The sequence below is a fragment of the Phaenicophaeus curvirostris genome, chromosome 2 (assembly GCF_032191515.1).
Source record: "Phaenicophaeus curvirostris isolate KB17595 chromosome 2, BPBGC_Pcur_1.0, whole genome shotgun sequence".
Lineage (NCBI taxonomy): Eukaryota > Metazoa > Chordata > Aves > Cuculiformes > Cuculidae > Phaenicophaeus > Phaenicophaeus curvirostris.
The window spans coordinates 127,119,111-127,135,358 of record NC_091393.1 but is presented as its reverse complement, the minus strand read 5'-3'; the positions used below and the strand labels follow the sequence as shown (position 1 = coordinate 127,135,358).

Sequence of the window (16,248 nt, the reverse complement as noted above, 5' to 3'; positions counted from 1 at the left end):
AGCCCTTGCTGTACTGGATTAAAAAGTTGAGAGAGCAACAGGAGAACCTGACTTTGGTTCTCCAAAGTTCTTTCTCATGTGGGTTTCATTTCAATATCCAGCAGTTGTGAAGCTGAGTTTAGTGGTAGCTGAAAGAGCAGGGAGAGATTTGGAAGGGAAAGTTAACAAAGTAAGGGTGAAAGTAGTTGGCTCTAGTGAGAAGGGAAGGGAGAGACTGAGTGAAGCGAGGGTGAATACTAGAGCGTCCTTTTGGAAGTACAATGTCTTAAAGTCAACTCAGCTAAGAATTTTATTGCTGTGCTGGTCTTGTTCTTTGGCTTCTGGAGGAAGGTCACGAGGGGAAGGCTCTAAGGAAGATGTGGTAGTTTATCTTGTCTTCTCCACAGGAACACAGGTCAATCAGCTGGGGGGAAAAAAATAAAACAACATAAAGAGTTGGAAGAAAATGCAAATTTATGTTTTTAGGGGCAAGTGCCCAGAAGTACTCCTTGTGTGACAGAGCAGATCTTATATCCCTGCGTGGAAGAGTCTTCCACCTTAGTAGTCCTGAATCACAGGCAGCCTTGAATGCTTATAGATTATACTAATCTAGGCAAGGAGAAGAGTTAAAGCATTTGAGTTTAATCCCAGTTACCTTCTAAATATCACCACAGTCAAGGCAGATCCACAAAAAATAAAGTGTGGCCACAGACCGACATAGGCCACAGCAAATCTTTCCAATACCCCATAGAAATTCCTGCGGAAAGCGGGGCAAGAGCAACATATCTGACAAGTTATTGCTCACTGATGTCACTTTGGTGTGTGCAGAAGGCATAAAGTGGAGCCACACATAATTGAGCTCAGCGACAGCCCTGCTAATGAGCCAGTTCTGGTATCTGTGCCTGACCCTGCATTGTGTTACAGAGCCAGAGCCTTTATGTGTTTAAAGGGAAGAAAGAGGGCTTCTGTTTCTTTAATTGCATAACTAATCTCCTTCTGACACCCAGGGAGACGGAAAAGGTCTAATATCACAGTTCCTTGAAAGGATTCTTCTTCCCCATGTCGCCTGTAGACAGATTTACTAGGGCTGCCCTTGTGTGACTGACAGCTGGGCTCCTCTCCAAGCCAACCAGGCTTGCCATGCGTGTTTCCAGCACCACCACGCTTCGAGGGCACCGGGCACACTTATTAGGAGAGAAGAGGGATGCGCTCGGCATTTAGGTTCTAGAAGGGAATTCAAGCATGGAGGTTCAGGCTCAATTGTCACAGGTTCCCCACATGCTTTTGTGCACATCACTCCATTTCTCATTCTCAGAGTGAGAACAGGAAGGACCATTCCCTCATTGTACTGCAAATTCTTCTGGGCAGAGCAGTTCCGATGAACTCTAATGCAGTGAATCCATGGGTGCTGATCAAAGGCAGTTGTGCAGTGTACACGCAGAGACCCAATAACCTACCTGTGCATGGCTCACAGCCGGCTAGGTTAGAAAATGGGGTTTTTTAGCAAGGGCAATATGCCCTCTGATTTCTAGATTTCTTTAAACTCTGGTCTGCCTTTATTGGCTACTAACCTACTGCATAGCACATAGCACTAGGAATGTACCCTTGCCAGCTGCATTCCTGAAAGGATCCTCCATCCCCACTGCTTGAGTGTTTCCCTTCAGTTTCCCTCATGTTTTCTGCTCTGCAGACTGTGATCTCCATCTGCTGTTGCTCGGAGTGCCCAGCAAGCCTATGGTCTAGTGGGGTTAGCAAAGTGGTTGTGATTTTGATTTCTTTTTTTGGTATGATACTTAAATCTTCGATTCAGATGCTGTTCAATTCAGCTTTCCTAAAGCCCATTTCTAAGCACCTCAGAGTCATCCCTATTCCAGCCCAGGTGTGCTGAGTCGCGACACTTGGTAGCTCTGCAGCAGCCCGTGCCTGACGTCTGTTGTGATACAACAACCTCATCGCTGAGACCTGAGCCAGCCGGCATTTTCAGGCTTCACGTAACAGCACAGCGAGATGCTAGGCTGCTCATTTAGGGGGTAACCAGGGTAACAATTCTTCCCTTAACTTAAAGGACAGCAATTATCATCTCTTTTACAAGAAAGGCTCAGTCCAATAGCTCAGAGGCCCTTCTGTTTGAAGCTGTTCTCCTCTCTAGGGTGGAGCAGGTTTTGATCTCGCCTGGCTAAGGCTGGTTTGTAGAAGAGCTCCCTTGGAAGAGCTATAGGAGGTGAATTCAATATACACAGCACCCCTTCCCTCTGACCTTGTGAACCAGAACGGCGCTGGTCGGCACACTCAGGCTGTTGCAAAGGGCTAAGAATTGTGCTTTGTCCAGGATGCCAGAGCCATCCTTGTCGCACTCAAGAAACGCCTCCCAGATGTTCTTGTTGTTCAAGGACTTCTGGAGCTTCAGTTCTTCCTGAACCTGCAGAATTAATTCTTCCAGTTCCTGCTTGGTTATGCCAAGCATGGGGATGGCACTGTAGAAGAAAGAAAGAATGGGACTTCACGTAAAATCTACTTGTGGCAGCCTTGCTGTGACACTTGTGGGCTGACTGCCTGCTGGGACAGGCCAGACTGTGTTTCTGAATAGACAGCAGGCTTCCGGGGGGCTCAGATTTTATGGCAAGCTCATCTCAGCTTGAACTTGGAGACCTAGCTCAGTCCTGATCTTGGAGCATTAGGTAAACTGTTTTTCCTTTGCAGGACATTTCCTTGAAGAAACTTTCGTCTGCAGGTACTCTGAGATGAGGAGCATTTCCTTGGGTGCTCATACGGTCCCAGGAAAGGTATGAAAGTCTGGTTTCAGCCAGAGCTCCTGAACTACCATAATACTGACTCCAAAGTGTGAGGTAACAGGGTCATTACTGCGTCACCCCAAATGGGTCCAGACAGCTAAAAAAGAGGATCTGGTCTAGGCTCTGATGGGCTGATAAGCTCAGCCAGAGCAACATCAGAAAAAAAAGACTCCACCAGCTCTCCACTGAGCCTACAGCTGTCTAACAGCTCATGCAGGCACTGCTAGCAGCATCTGTCACAGTTAACTGCTGCTAACTGTGTCAGGTACCTCTGTGGCTGAGCCAGAGCTGTCCAGCAAGGTTTTTGGGCGAGCAGCAGCCACAACATTACATTGTACACAATTGTCCCTCTCTGCATGGGTCTGGACACAGGCTCTTAGAGATGAATAATCAGCTGACCAGCCTTTGGACAGCTGTCTGGAGCCCACGGAGGCTGCTGGAAATGCCCTTAGCTGCCACCCCCAAGTCTGAAGTAGCTCCACAATGCCATCCTTTGAAGCCTACCTGTTGGCAGTCTCCTTTGACACCTGCTGTGGGTGAAAATGATCCCTCAGGGACTGCAGTGTAGCTGCAGGGAAATGCTCTGCATTGCTCTCCAAATAATTAAGCACATATTCATCAGCCCCGGTGATAACAAACCTGCGGCCAAACACTAGGGAAGAGGCATCAAAGAAAGCAGTGTTACTTGCCTTTGAGTATGGATAAGTCATTTCATCACCCAGGAGAGAGCCTGGTTTCTCTCTTGTGGCTCGGCTTAGAGTGAGCTCTGCTGTTTGTTTGAGCTGAGAACAATTTCACGAGTATAAACTGGACAGGGGCAGATTTATACTAGACATAAGGAAGAATTTCTTCACCACGAGAGTGGTGAGGCCCTGGAACAGGTTGCCAAGGGAAGTCGTGGCTGCCCCATCCCCAGAGGTGTTCAAGGCCAGGTTGGAAGGGGAGGTGTCCCTGCCCATGGCAGGGGAACTGGAACGGGATGATCTTTAAGGTCTCTTCCGACCCAAACTATTCTATGATTCTATGATTCACTGGCTCAAAGAAGTTTTGCTGCAAGAAAAGCAACTGCTGAGAGCAAAGGCCCCGTGCTTGGGCCTGTGATGACTCCTCCCATTAGCACTGGTGTGATTCTAATATTTCAGTATTACATTTACTTTCCTTACAAGCTAGGCCTGTTCTGCTGGGAGCCATCTGGCAGAGCTTTAACCGTGTGAATCCCAGCAGGTCCCAAATGGAAACCAAGCATATACTGTGGAGGGAGGACAGAGCTCATTTCCTAATTATGCCAAAGGTCCAAACATTGACAGTAACAGATTTGTGTTGATGTACATCAGCTGATGAGCTGGAAACTCATGTGTGATGAGAGCCAGAAGGGACAGATCTTTTGAGTGAAGGGAAGTATACACACCGTCCATGCAAGAAAGGACATACCAGAGCACACACCGAACACCAGAGCTTAGAGGATGTTACCAATCCAGACTGGGTTTTACCTTCAATCGTGGAACCGATGGTGAGGTCAGAAGGCTCATAGTACATGATACTGTCTGGAGTGGATCCTGGTTTGGGGACTCTGGTTTTGCCTAAGTACTTTCCTCCAGTGATGCCAGAGTTACGAACTGGGGGTTCGTAGATGCTGATCATGTCATTGGAGAGGAAATATGAGAGGATGAAACGACGCTTTCTGTCCACCGGGTTTGGTGATTCCTAGAGGAAAGGTAGTAGCTTTCTAAAGGAACATTTCAGCCAGGTTTTTCTTTCCTGAGGTGCTTTGGAGCACCTCATAACCCACTCAGGTGTCCGGAGTTCTAAGTTTTCTTTTATATCTGACTAAACAAAGCGCTTTGTGGAGGCCAAAAGCTACAGATATGGTGACAGAGCATAACAGAGCCCCAGACAGCATTAAGCAGCTGAATTTCAAAGGTTACTTGCTCTAGTCAGGCTAATGGAAGCAGAACCTGAGCTGCAGCGACCAAGTATACTCAGTGTTTCCACAGGCTGAGTAATCCAAGATAAAGGATTATCCTATATAGAATGATTCATCACAGAGAGAGACTGGCCATAAAATTCGGCATTAAAGTTATATGTTTCATTATAATAAGTGCCTGAGAGAGGCTGGTACTGCTTCCAGCTTTTGGTCGCAGGCAGACGCTGCCCTAATGCTCCAGTAGGTTTATTTGCTTAGCTTAAAATTCAGTGTATCTGAACTTGTCAGCTGTGACCTTTAGGAACTCCTGCACACCAAGGAAAAGAACCCAGCCCTGATTCCCCCTGAGTGTTTGGAGAGGGCAGGCACCGGGCAGTGCAGGAAATGCCATTGCTGCTGCTGTTGGATGTGCCAGCGGCTCCTTGCGTAAACCAGTTGTAGCACTGGCACAGAGGCCAGAGCCTGAGTGCTGCTGTCGTGGGTGGAAAGCACCATCCCTTGGACTCCCTGGCTGCTGTGCTGCCCTCGGCTGCTCTGCTGGCTCAGCCCCTCACTGGGTGCCGTGGCCAGGGCTGGCCTGAAGCAGGACAGGTGCTGGGAGAGCAGCGGCAGAGGGGCAGCGAGCCCTGGCTCGTGGCGGTGGTGGGAGGCAGGCTGAGGCGCGGTGCCCAGCCGCGATGCTGTTTCAGCTGGGGCCATCTGTCACGCACTGATGTCAGTGGGAGTTTTTCCATAAATGGCCATGGTTTGTAGTATGTCTGGTTTGTACTTTCTGGCCTTGTTTTTTATTACCTTTGCGTGCTACTTATTGTCACAGCAAGTACACAATAACCCAGCGGCATCCCCCGAAGGGCGCTCGTGTTGGATTGGGGAACTGTCTTTTCCCACCAGCGCAGAGGAGAATTTGCCAACAGCCTTGTCTGAGCAAGCTGTTCCTCTCATCCTCCTGGCCCTTCAGCATAAGCTGGCATTATACCGTCAAGGAAAGCACTTACCAGGGCCACCTGGTATCGCAGCACCTTATTGTCATTCTCTAGCATCTTAACTACGTCCTTCCTCGGAGGCTTTGGAAACAGAGCAAAGCAGTTCTGAAGAGAGTCTTCAGGGATGCCATAACCATTACAGGGAGGAATTACCTGCATCCAGAAGAGATATCAAGCATAAGCAGATGCAACTAAGAATAAGACAATGTCTGCAAGACAGCTTATCAGAAACCAACTGTTTGGAAAGAAATCTGTCAGCAGGGAGCAATAGCTGTGGTCACAATAGCAGAGTCACTGGTAACCTGGCTGTGCATCAGACCCTTTACCTATAGAAAATATTTAAGAGAATTAAGAAAATCTAAAATTCAGAAATCTGGGTAATTTCTCTGACTAAAGAGATTATGGCTACACTAACAACTAAAACTGCCTGTTCAATGGAACTTGATCATCTGTACAGTTATGCCGTTAATCTAATCACCACCACGTTTGCTGTCTAGGCCGACTAGCAACTGGAGCCTTTCCTAGGCTCAGGGCAGGAGGTAACAAGGGCTGTGACCATCCCCAGTAGGCAATTTGGACTTTACAACCCTGTTCTGGAGTGTGAGGGAGAGTTTAGCAGTATGAGTGCTGCCAGTCTGTGCCAGCTGGCTTTCCAGCCAAAACCAAACCCTGACACTGTTTAATTTTCTAGTACAGACATAACCAGAGTTCTTCCTATCATTACTAACAGATGTTTTATCCTTTATAGTATGAGGGGTATGGTTTAGTGGCTGATGGGAATGGTTGGACTTGATGATCCAGTGGGTCCTTTCCAACCTGGTGATCCTGTGATTCTATGATACTACTAGAAATCAACAGAGGACTTTCATTTTTATATTGATTATGACCATTTTTGCATCTTTTTCAAGTTATTTGCTCTTTTCTTTAAGCTGAACTTGTTTACTCTAGGTTCTCACTAAGCTGAACCTGTATTTTACTAGAAGAGCTTATATTGACTGCTTTCTCCCCTCTCTCTTCCTTTGAGAAACTGTTTGCAGTACCTGTGGAAATTCCTCAAGTGGTTTCTTCTTTAGCTCCACTGGCTGGAAGTCTGTGATGCCAAATTTGTCACGATAGAAGTTTCGTGTGAACTCATCACAATCGTAGATGAAGAAGGTGCGGCCAAGGAGGGTGGTAGATTTGCCGACAGCAAAATCTCTAGCTGTGTACCAGTCAAGCACCTCCTGGTCAGAGATCTCTAGCACACAACTTGGGAAGGTCTCTAAGGACAAGGGAGCAAAAGGAAGAAAAAATCAATCTGGTAGATGTTAAAATTTGCTAGTGAAAAAGGGTACAAAAGCAAGCTGTATAATAGATGCAGGCAGCTGTTGGTACTGCTGTCCTGCCACTCTTTCCCAGAATTTAGTGAACATTTAAGGAACTTTTCTTTCACCCCAAATGTATGACACTCACGAGTGTTCTCAGCAAAAATTCTCCAGACTCAGTGTACCTCTGACACAGCCACCGCATATGTGTCTACCCAGCAGGAAGCTCAGCACAGATTGATGTGCTGGCCAATCTAAACTTACTTATCTTGTCCACAAAGGTTTTAGGCAAGCGTTGGCGCTTTATCAGTACTGGGAATGGGTCTCTGCCATCATTTTGCTTGTAGACTTCCCGAACCTCCACTGTGTCATCTGCCAAGTAGTAATGGATGATGTAAGATTGATTCTCACCAAAGGCACTGTCAGTGTCATCCCAAACGGCATAGAAGCGAAGAACCTAGGGCGGAGAAAAAAGAGCCAGAGGAAAATAATCATGCTTTGTCCAAATGAAGTGGGCCAAAATGGCTTGGGTGATGGAAAGCATCTCAGCAATCTTCTCTGCCAGGCACAGAAGAACCAAGCACCTGTACTACGGGCACAGGATGGATGAGCTGCTGACGCAGCAGAGGGAAGGGCAGCAGGCACCAACAGAGACCTGGCAAGTGAGAGAGAATGGCATATACCAACACGAGAAATTTAGTCCAGGAAGCATGAGAAAAAAAAGAGGGGAAATGATTAAAAGTAGCAGAAAATAATTGCCCAGGAATGGGTAGGGAATTAGTCCTAAAGGAAGCGAGTTTTATAATGAACCTTAGTACAGCAAGACAGAACCTTGTTTTGACTCTTAAAGCTCTTGAAGGTTTCATGGCCAATTCTTTACTGCTCTCATGCTGAGGAAGGCAGAGGTGGGTGCATGCGGCAGTGCTGAAGAGGCTGCATTCACTGCAGACCCCACTTCAGCCTAGTGGAAATACCAGCTTTTAATGCTTTGAGTCACTGAAGCTGAACTGGCAGGAAAATGGCAGACACAGCCTGCATCCACACAGCAAAACTGTCTGCTCCCCTCAAAACAGCGACTACAGCTGAAGCAGCAGCTATGTATGATCCTGCCTGTGCTAACACCTCGCTGACGGCCAGGAAGTGTTTGAGTCAGAGCTGGCCAGGGGCGACACACAGAACTCAGCTCGTGTCCTTGCCCTGGCTGATCTTCTGATGTGGGTGTAGTCTGTAGGGTTTCTTATGTTGTTGCTATGTGAAAAGAAGAATCAGAAGAGCGAGGAGGAGAGTGTTAGTCAATAATGTGCACAGAGAGAACTCAGTCAGAGCAAGTGGCACTTGCATTTGTCTGAAATTGTCTCCTTTGGCTCCTGGCATTGATGCTGTGGGGGGAAAGAGGTGTGGGTGCAGCACGCCCTCTTGTAACAGACTGCACCTAGCTGCTAGCTTCCCGAGAGGTGGCTTATTTCATCTCAACAGAAAGCAAGAGACAAATGGAGGATCTAGAGATTAGGATCTGCCACAAAACAGACTCTGTTCACAAGGCATAAAGCCCAGAAAAACATAAAAGGTTTTGTTTCTCACTAAAGCCAAGCGCGGAGCAAATCTGGAGTCTGTTCGGCAGGCTGAGATCTTTTAGAACGAGCAAGATTGCAGGCACTCACAAGACTTGGGTTTCGATAACACATACAGGCTGTAAAGTGGGGAATCACTGCCAGCTCGCTCACCTGCTTGTCGTAAGTCAGGAATTGTTTGAGTTTGTCAAAATCTGAGGGTGTGACGAACTTGCGCATGGGTGTCCGGCGCAATTCTGTGTAAGGATCAGAAGCCATTTCCTCTGGAGGGTTCAGTTCGATGCCTTGGCTCTCCAGGAACACCTAGGGAGGTCATTTAAGGCATTAACGCTGCTGTGAGTTCTGGAGGCAACTAGAGATTACAGATAGGATAAGATGATTGTTGTCAGGACACTGCAAGTTCATTCCTGACGGACAAGCAGACTGCAGGAGTATTAGTTCTATTGCAATAGCAACTATAACAGAAGATGTTTCTGTTTAAGCTTCTTTTTAGCTTTGCTTGCCCTTCAATTACTCAGAGTAGTCATGTCCTCAGCATCCTGAAATTTTACTTGAGCGGTTTTCCTTGGCCTTTGGGCTTTCAAAGGAGGATAACTGTCAGTTGGTCTCTTGTAGGTTAACCAGAAAGATCACATTAGTGTGTACCTGCAGACATAGTCAGGCATAATTTGCAAGAGACCTAGGGCTCCCTAGTGAGTCAGACAAAGGAAGTTAGTGTTAGCCATACTTGGCCCACCAAAGCCCTTCAGGCCATGAGGATACGTACCAGAGTGGCAGCTTCAGTCCATCTTTCAGGAGGAATACTTTTCCAACAGAAAGAGGTCAATCTGTTTACAAAGAGACCTTTTTGTTTACCTGGGATGCATCAACAAACTCTGAGGCACTACTTCCATCCATCACCCAAACAACCTCTGAAGTCAATGGATTTCTCCCCTTTTTGGCCTTGCCAAGGGGCTCATGAAAACATTCAGCCCAGGAAGCTTTTATGCAAACACTTCCAACAGGCACACAAGATCACTTTAGACTCATAAGGCAGGTTCACGCTTTCAAATTCACTATTTTTGGTTCTGGAGGATGCCGGTTAATGATGAATAGAGTAGTGGCCTTGAGATGTAGGCCCACACAGCTCATTTTATGTTTTTCATCAACCACCCAACATTAACATGAGAACCAGCTTTTCATCTGATCTGAATTGAATTTAACAGACAACCAGTTCCGGCAGAGCCGGGCCCGCATGTTCTCAACAGCCACATACACATCAATACACGACACGTGCTTGGGAACATTCCTGGACACTGAGAGGCCAGCTGGCAAGGAACAACCTGCATTTAAGCTGTCTCAGCCACCAGGACAGGTTGGCCACATGTAATTCACCTATTGGGAACGGTCCCTGAAGCATCCTAACTCCTCAGCTGCTCCTGGCTTGGAAGAATAGTAGTTTACCAGGTCTGAGATTATGCTGAGGACAATCTAACAGGATACTATTACACTGGTATTTATTATTACTTATTATTGGATATTTATTATTTCATTTACTGGTACGGAAATAGCCAGAAATAGAAAAGCAGGCAACAAATAAGCTCTCTTAGAAAGGGCAGTTCGTACCATGATTCTCAACACCTGCATTGCAACCACTCGTCTGGCTGGGCTGTAGATGGGTGCAGAGTTACTGACTGCATTCCCTTCCCCTGTTCTTAACAGAGGAGTATGAAGTCAGAAAAGAAGATCAGTAATTTCCCTTTCACATACACACAGTGTTTCACCTGGACTTTAAGCAGGTGAGCCATTGTACACACAGAACCGACCTTAGAATTTATGTTGCAAGAAGTCCTGAGGACAACAGTTGGGCTCCTAGCAGCCCTGGGGCAAAAATACCGAGCAATTGATAAGCCCACACAAAATATTATACCTTGAACTCCCCACTGATCTGAAGAAAGAAGTCTTCACAGAAAGTAAAAGGAAAGATTGCAAGCAACCTTATTCTGAAAGACTACTGGCCTCTAACAGGTCTGACCATATCTAAGTCCCCGGATTCTCTGTGTCAGTGCTCCCAGTATGAGCAATGCACCTGTGTAAAAGGGTCACAGTCGACTATGCGGTACGTCCTTCCGTACATGGTGATGTTCATGCCCCGATTCAGATCTTTCCAGTGGTAATAATCCCCACGGTCATTCTTGGGCACTCGGTGGCGTCTGACAAGTTTGCCTTGAAGAAGACCGGAGTTCTGCACAACAGGCTCTATGACGGACATGCTGTCATCTTCCAAATAGTAATAGATAGCCACCCGGCGGACCCGGTAATTCTCCATGGTGGAGAGAGGAACATCTTCCTGGAAATAGGCATCGAACTTCAAAACCTGCCAAAGGGGACACATTCCAAATGGAGAGAGAAAGAGAGAAACAAATTGAACACAACCATTAGTCCTTTAAGACAAAGAACTTGTTTGTAATATGCTTTGGCAGTGCAACCGTTACTGGATTGTAATCTATAAAATCATCAAAGTGAACTGCAGCATAATCTGTGACTGATAGCAGAGATATCCTGAGGGCTCTTTATCCAGACCTGCCTTTGACAAATCCAGGATGCATAAGACAGGTGTAAAAATGCAGCCTTTTCCCTACTCCTCCTCGAGCACCCACTGTTTCACCTGCTGTGAGGTGACTGGCAATAATCTATTTTTCTGAATCATGTAACTTTCTTTACTATTGTCAGCTTTGCAGGCCCCAATTTATGGAAGCTATGAGGAGATTTTACTAAAGAATTCAATCACTTCTGCAGATTTTAGAATCTTTGTGGTCATCTGAAGTCACATCTAATTCAGCACTGACAGCAAATGCTAACCTCTGCTGGAAAACCTAGGAAACAGATCAGCCAGCCAGACCCAGTTCCTGGCCTTGGCAGAGCTATGGGGAGTATTCCCTCTGAGATACTCACTGTCCCTAGGGGGCTGCTGGCCAACTGGCCTGGCAAACCCAGCCTGCATCACCCCAGAGGCCGGGGTAATTAAGTGATGATAAAGCCAGCAAGTTCCTACCTGCTAGCAAAGTGTTTCAAAAGGGACCGTGGGTTCCCCCAGCAGCATGGGCACCCCTGCTGCTGCTCTGTTTGGAATGAAGGGGCAGAGAAGAATCTAACAGATTAAATGGCAAATCTGCATTACTCTGAAGGGACAGCTTCAGTAATTATCACAGCACATCTGCTCCCCAGGCTGTCTCACAGATGGGCTGAGAGTTGGCTACTGGCTGCCTTTCCAGGGCTGCCTGGCAGCGTCCAAACCCCTTGCACACGCTCAGGTCTGCGGAGCTTGCACGCCCTGCAGTGACTGCTCCATCTGCGGTGGCTGCGCTCACCAGGTCGCAGCCTCTGCGACTGGCACATTTAAGAGCCAGGGTCAGCTCAGGACTGCTCCCAGCAGACACACAGCCACCTCCTAGTCCGATAAAATCATCGAGATGTGACGCAGGAAGCACCAACTAGAACAGTAGGGGCTGCAACGCGCTGTGGTGACAGACACAAGCGTAAATCGATAAACCACAGCAGAACAGTCTGTCAGGGTCCCCATTGCGGACTGACTTTTGCTGTTTGAACGCAGTTACAATCTCAAGACAGCTCTGGAGACACAGAAGGCCAGGCTGTGGTTTACAGGGTGACGGTTATAAAGTGAAGCTTTTCAGAGTTCAACAACCATCTTTTTCCACCGCCTGCTGGAAATGCTCTAGCGTAACTTGTGGGGAATGTCTTACATCGTTTACGTACTATAATCCTCCTCCCGAGCAAAGAAAGCCTCTTTCAGCCTGGGGTTCAGCTGTCTCTGACTAAGGGCTGTGGCATCTGAAAACTGCTGCGCGCTGTCCCATGAACCCGGGAGATGACTGTTTATGTCTCTGAATTTGGCCAGACATATTCCTGGAATAAGCTTCTTTATACCTTTTTGTCCAAAGCCACGTGTGCTGGAATGAAGCTGGAAGGTGGAGCCCTCTTGGCTTGCCCATAGGTCAGCGCGAGTCTCTTGCTGGACAATTCATCTAATTCAGCTTCAGAAAGCTGATTTACGTAGAGTCGCTCCCCACCGATCCCCACTGTTGGCAGCCGAGAAAAGGCATATCCATTTTTGTAGCCCAGCGTCTGGGACCGATGAAAAGAGGTTTTCTGTGGAAGGAAACCCAGCTGCTAAAATATGACACACACTCAGCAAATATGGCTATTGAAAGCACAGGAAAACAGTAAAAGAGTGTAATATCCAGCACGCCCCCCCTCACTTCTTTATAGCCTGCAGAGGCAGTTATTTACGATCACGTTTTACATATGGATCAAGTAGGCTAAAAAAAAATGGAGGAACAAAGCATCAGAGTGAACGTGAATTCTAGCACTAGCACAGATCCCCCAAGAGCTTAAACCACTTAATTTCCCTCTTGCCATTACTCTTGGTGCCTAGAATGGGGTTACAGCACTTTATCTGCCCTCGTACTTATCTCACAAACACTTTGTTCCCTGCTCTGCATTGTGGCAGCACAGAGCACCATGGGATCCTGCTCTGTAAATGCAGTGCACCCCCTGGGTTTTCAATCATCACTGTTTGTTTTGTTAACCCTCTCCTGGGGCTGATACTCATGGGATTCTCTTCTCTGGGCTAAATCAAGGTGTGTTATGCTCACAGGACTGCGATTATGAAATGTACCAAAGCATGTGAGCTGTTTCGCCACCTCTCTCCACAGACCACACAGGGGTCACACAGTAAATAACCATGGCCATAGTGTAAGTCTCTATAATTAGAGATTAATGATAAATCTGATAAGACAGATAAGATGAGAAGAATTCTGCCTTTGTGAGCACTGCATAACACTGCCTATAGGATTCATCTGCTATTTTTTCTGCTCGGATCCGGTGGGTCTCTTCCAACCTGGTTATTCTATGATTCTATGATTCTTGAAGCCTTTCACCTACCTTTGCCACCCGCCTCACACCAGCCATGCTTCAAGCTAAATAATCATCCAGGTGGCACAAGGGGGTCCCTGCTTTGCTTACAGACACAAAACAAGGCAATGTCAGAGCCGTGAACAGGACCTGGTCTCTCTCAGCCCGATCCCGTTCTTCACTGCTGAAGATTAGGATTGGACCCAAGTGAAACCAAGCTGGATTGTACAGTCCACTATGCCTGGAACCTCACCTGCACTTCTAATGCCTTTGAAGTCATGCCTACCTGGCCCCACTGAGCTTTTAACATTTAATGCTACCAAGAAAAACAGGAGAAACTGTGAGCCCTTCATAATAAAATCTCTGACTTTACCTTGCTTTTTGTCATTTCTAGCACTGAAGAAACAAGACTCAGCTCCTTTTTCAGATTGAGATTTCCGGTCAGTCCAGCCTCAGGCACATGGACTACTTCTTCCCCACCCTCTCCCCTATCCCTCATGGTTAAGCCTCTAATCTTATTTATAATTTCAAGGTCCCACTTGAATTTCACATAATTGCCTGTTTTCTCTTTAAACTGGTATTACAGATCTTCCATCGCTGTGGAGAGACCAGTCAGGAGAATGGGGTCGGGTGAAAACAAGAGAATTTACTGAGAAGGTCTTCCAACCATCAGCCCTGCCACAGAACTGACATTTCCTACCGCTAAACAAATACCAAGGGAAAGCAGTGGGGGAAATATTAAAGGAAAATGAGGAAGTTTGTCTTTAAATTGGGCAACGTCAGTGTTTGTCAGCAGCACACAGGCTTTCGAGGGCCCACAGAACACACCTCATGAATTCATGGCTCTCCCAGGGGAGCGTGGGTGCCAGGCAACACCTCACAGCATCTGGTGACCACCGTCAATTTAAAAAGGAAAACCCAGAACATGAACTCCTCATCCCAGTTGCTGGCAGTGTGCATCTGAACAAATTCCACTGAATTAAGTCCTTTTTGCCAGGTCTCTAATGCTTCACACATGCCGTCCTCCTCCCGGCATCTCTGTTTTTCTGTCACATGAGCACTAAGCAACAACAGCTCTGTCTTATTGGAACACAGAAGGTTTCTCCAGCACTTTTCAGCACTCGCTTGGAAAGCGAGCGTTGTGATGCCTGTTTACGGAGTGGAAAACTGAGGCGGAGTGAGCTGGTGGGTAGCGCTCGCCCTGAGGAGCACGGCCAAGCCTCTGCTGGGGCCCAGGGCTCCCAACAGCATCACCAGCACATCAGACCTTCCCATTACCGTGAAATGATGACTTGCGTCACGCGGAGACGGGCTGAGATGGGGCATCCTGTGGGGATGGGGTTCCCTGGGATGGGAGACGAGGGTCCCCAGGATGGGGCGTCCCATGGGGATGGGGTTCTCTGGGATGGGGGACGAGGATCCCTGGGATTGGGTGTCCCATGGGGATGGAGTTCCCTGGGATGGGGGACGAGCATCCCCGGGACTGGGTGTCCCATGGGGATGGGGTTCCCTGGGATGGGGGACGAGGATCCCCGGGATGGGGTGTCCCATGGGGATGCGGGACAAGGGTCCTGGGATGGGGGTGTCCTGCGGGGATGAGGTTCCCTGGGAAGGGGGTGTCCCGTGGGAAGGGGGGCAGGCAGGTCCTAGGATGAGGGCGCCCCGCGGGGTTGGGGTTGCCCGGGACAAGGGTGTCCCACGGGAAGGGGAGCAGGGGTCCCCGAGATGGGGGCGTCCCGTGGGAAGGGGGGCAGTGTCCCCTGGGCCGAGGGTGTCCCATGAGACAGGGAGCAGGGGGCTCCCAGGGCCGGGGGTGTCCTCTGGGGAAGGGGCGGAGGTCTCACCGAGGCGTCCCCGAAGCAGCAGCCGGGCAGGAGGGGCAGGGGCCGCTCCCCGCTCATGGCGGCGCCGCTGCCGGCAGCGCCCGGCGGGCCCGTCCCCGCGGCAACGGCTCCGGCCCTGCTCCGCGCTGGGCAACCTGGGCCCCGGCCTCCCCACCCTCATCGTGAAGAAATTCAGCCTAATGTCTGGTCTAAACCTTCCCCCTTCCAATTCAAAGCCATCCCCCCTCATCCCGTCACTCCAGGCCCTCGTAAACAGCCCCTCCCCAGCTTTCCCGGAGCCCCTTTCCGTACTGGAAGCTGCTCTGAGGTCTCCGGGCAGCCTTCTCCTCTCCAGAGGGGCTCCAGCCCTCACACCAGCCCCGTGGCCGCCTCTGGGCCCGCTCCAGCAGATCCATGTCCTCCTTGTGTTGGGATTCCAGAACTGGGCCCAGGGCTCTGGGTGAGGCGTCACAGGAGCGGAGCAGAGGGGCAGAATCCCCTTCCCTGACCTGCTTTTCACATCAACTCAGTGTTGAGCAAACTCAGTGTTAACTAGGGCCCTCACGCCCTCAGCACAGCTGGGCTGCCGAGATGGAACTGTTGGGAGAGGTGTGGGGGAGGCCGCGGAGATGGTCCGAGGGCTGGAACACCTCTGCTATGTATGTTCAAGGTCGGACCCCCAAAACCCCTGAGGCTCTGCCTGCAGCACTTCTTTTTTAACAAATGAAAAAAATCAACTACAATCACCCTCAAAACAGATCCCTTCTGAGCTGACACACATCTGCAAATGATACTGATGAAGTACAAAGCGATTCGACAGATCGATTCCTGAAAGGCTGTGAGGACGAGGTGCTGAGGGACATGGGTTAGTGTTTGATGGGAATGGTTGGACTCAATGATCCGGTGGGTCTCTTCCAACCTGGTTATTCTATGATTCTATGATTGTTGTTTCGGGGTG

The 16,248-nt window shown here is 48.6% G+C and overlaps 1 protein-coding gene across 3 annotated transcripts; it reads right to left on the bottom strand.

The window, feature by feature from the left end:
• Positions 1–271: 271 nt before the first annotated feature.
• EFHC1 (EF-hand domain containing 1) lies at positions 272–15,413 on the bottom strand. 3 transcript variants are annotated; one of them, XM_069850838.1, is made up of 11 exons: positions 15,312–15,413; positions 12,481–12,702; positions 10,622–10,909; positions 8,707–8,856; positions 7,247–7,439; positions 6,719–6,939; positions 5,691–5,831; positions 4,262–4,475; positions 3,276–3,423; positions 2,237–2,453; positions 272–403 (listed from the first exon to the last, which is right to left on the bottom strand). In XM_069850838.1, exons 1-11 carry the CDS (start codon positions 15,366–15,368, stop codon positions 332–334), a joined length of 1,923 nt encoding a protein of 640 aa, XP_069706939.1. In that variant the 5' UTR covers positions 15,369–15,413; the 3' UTR covers positions 272–331. The 3 variants fall into 3 exon arrangements, with proteins under 3 accessions (XP_069706939.1, XP_069706940.1, XP_069706941.1); XM_069850839.1 differs by lacking the exons at positions 12,481–12,702; positions 15,312–15,413 and adding an exon at positions 11,588–11,916; XM_069850840.1 differs by lacking the exons at positions 12,481–12,702; positions 15,312–15,413 and adding an exon at positions 11,714–11,916.
• Between the last annotated feature and the right edge of the window lie 835 nt (positions 15,414–16,248).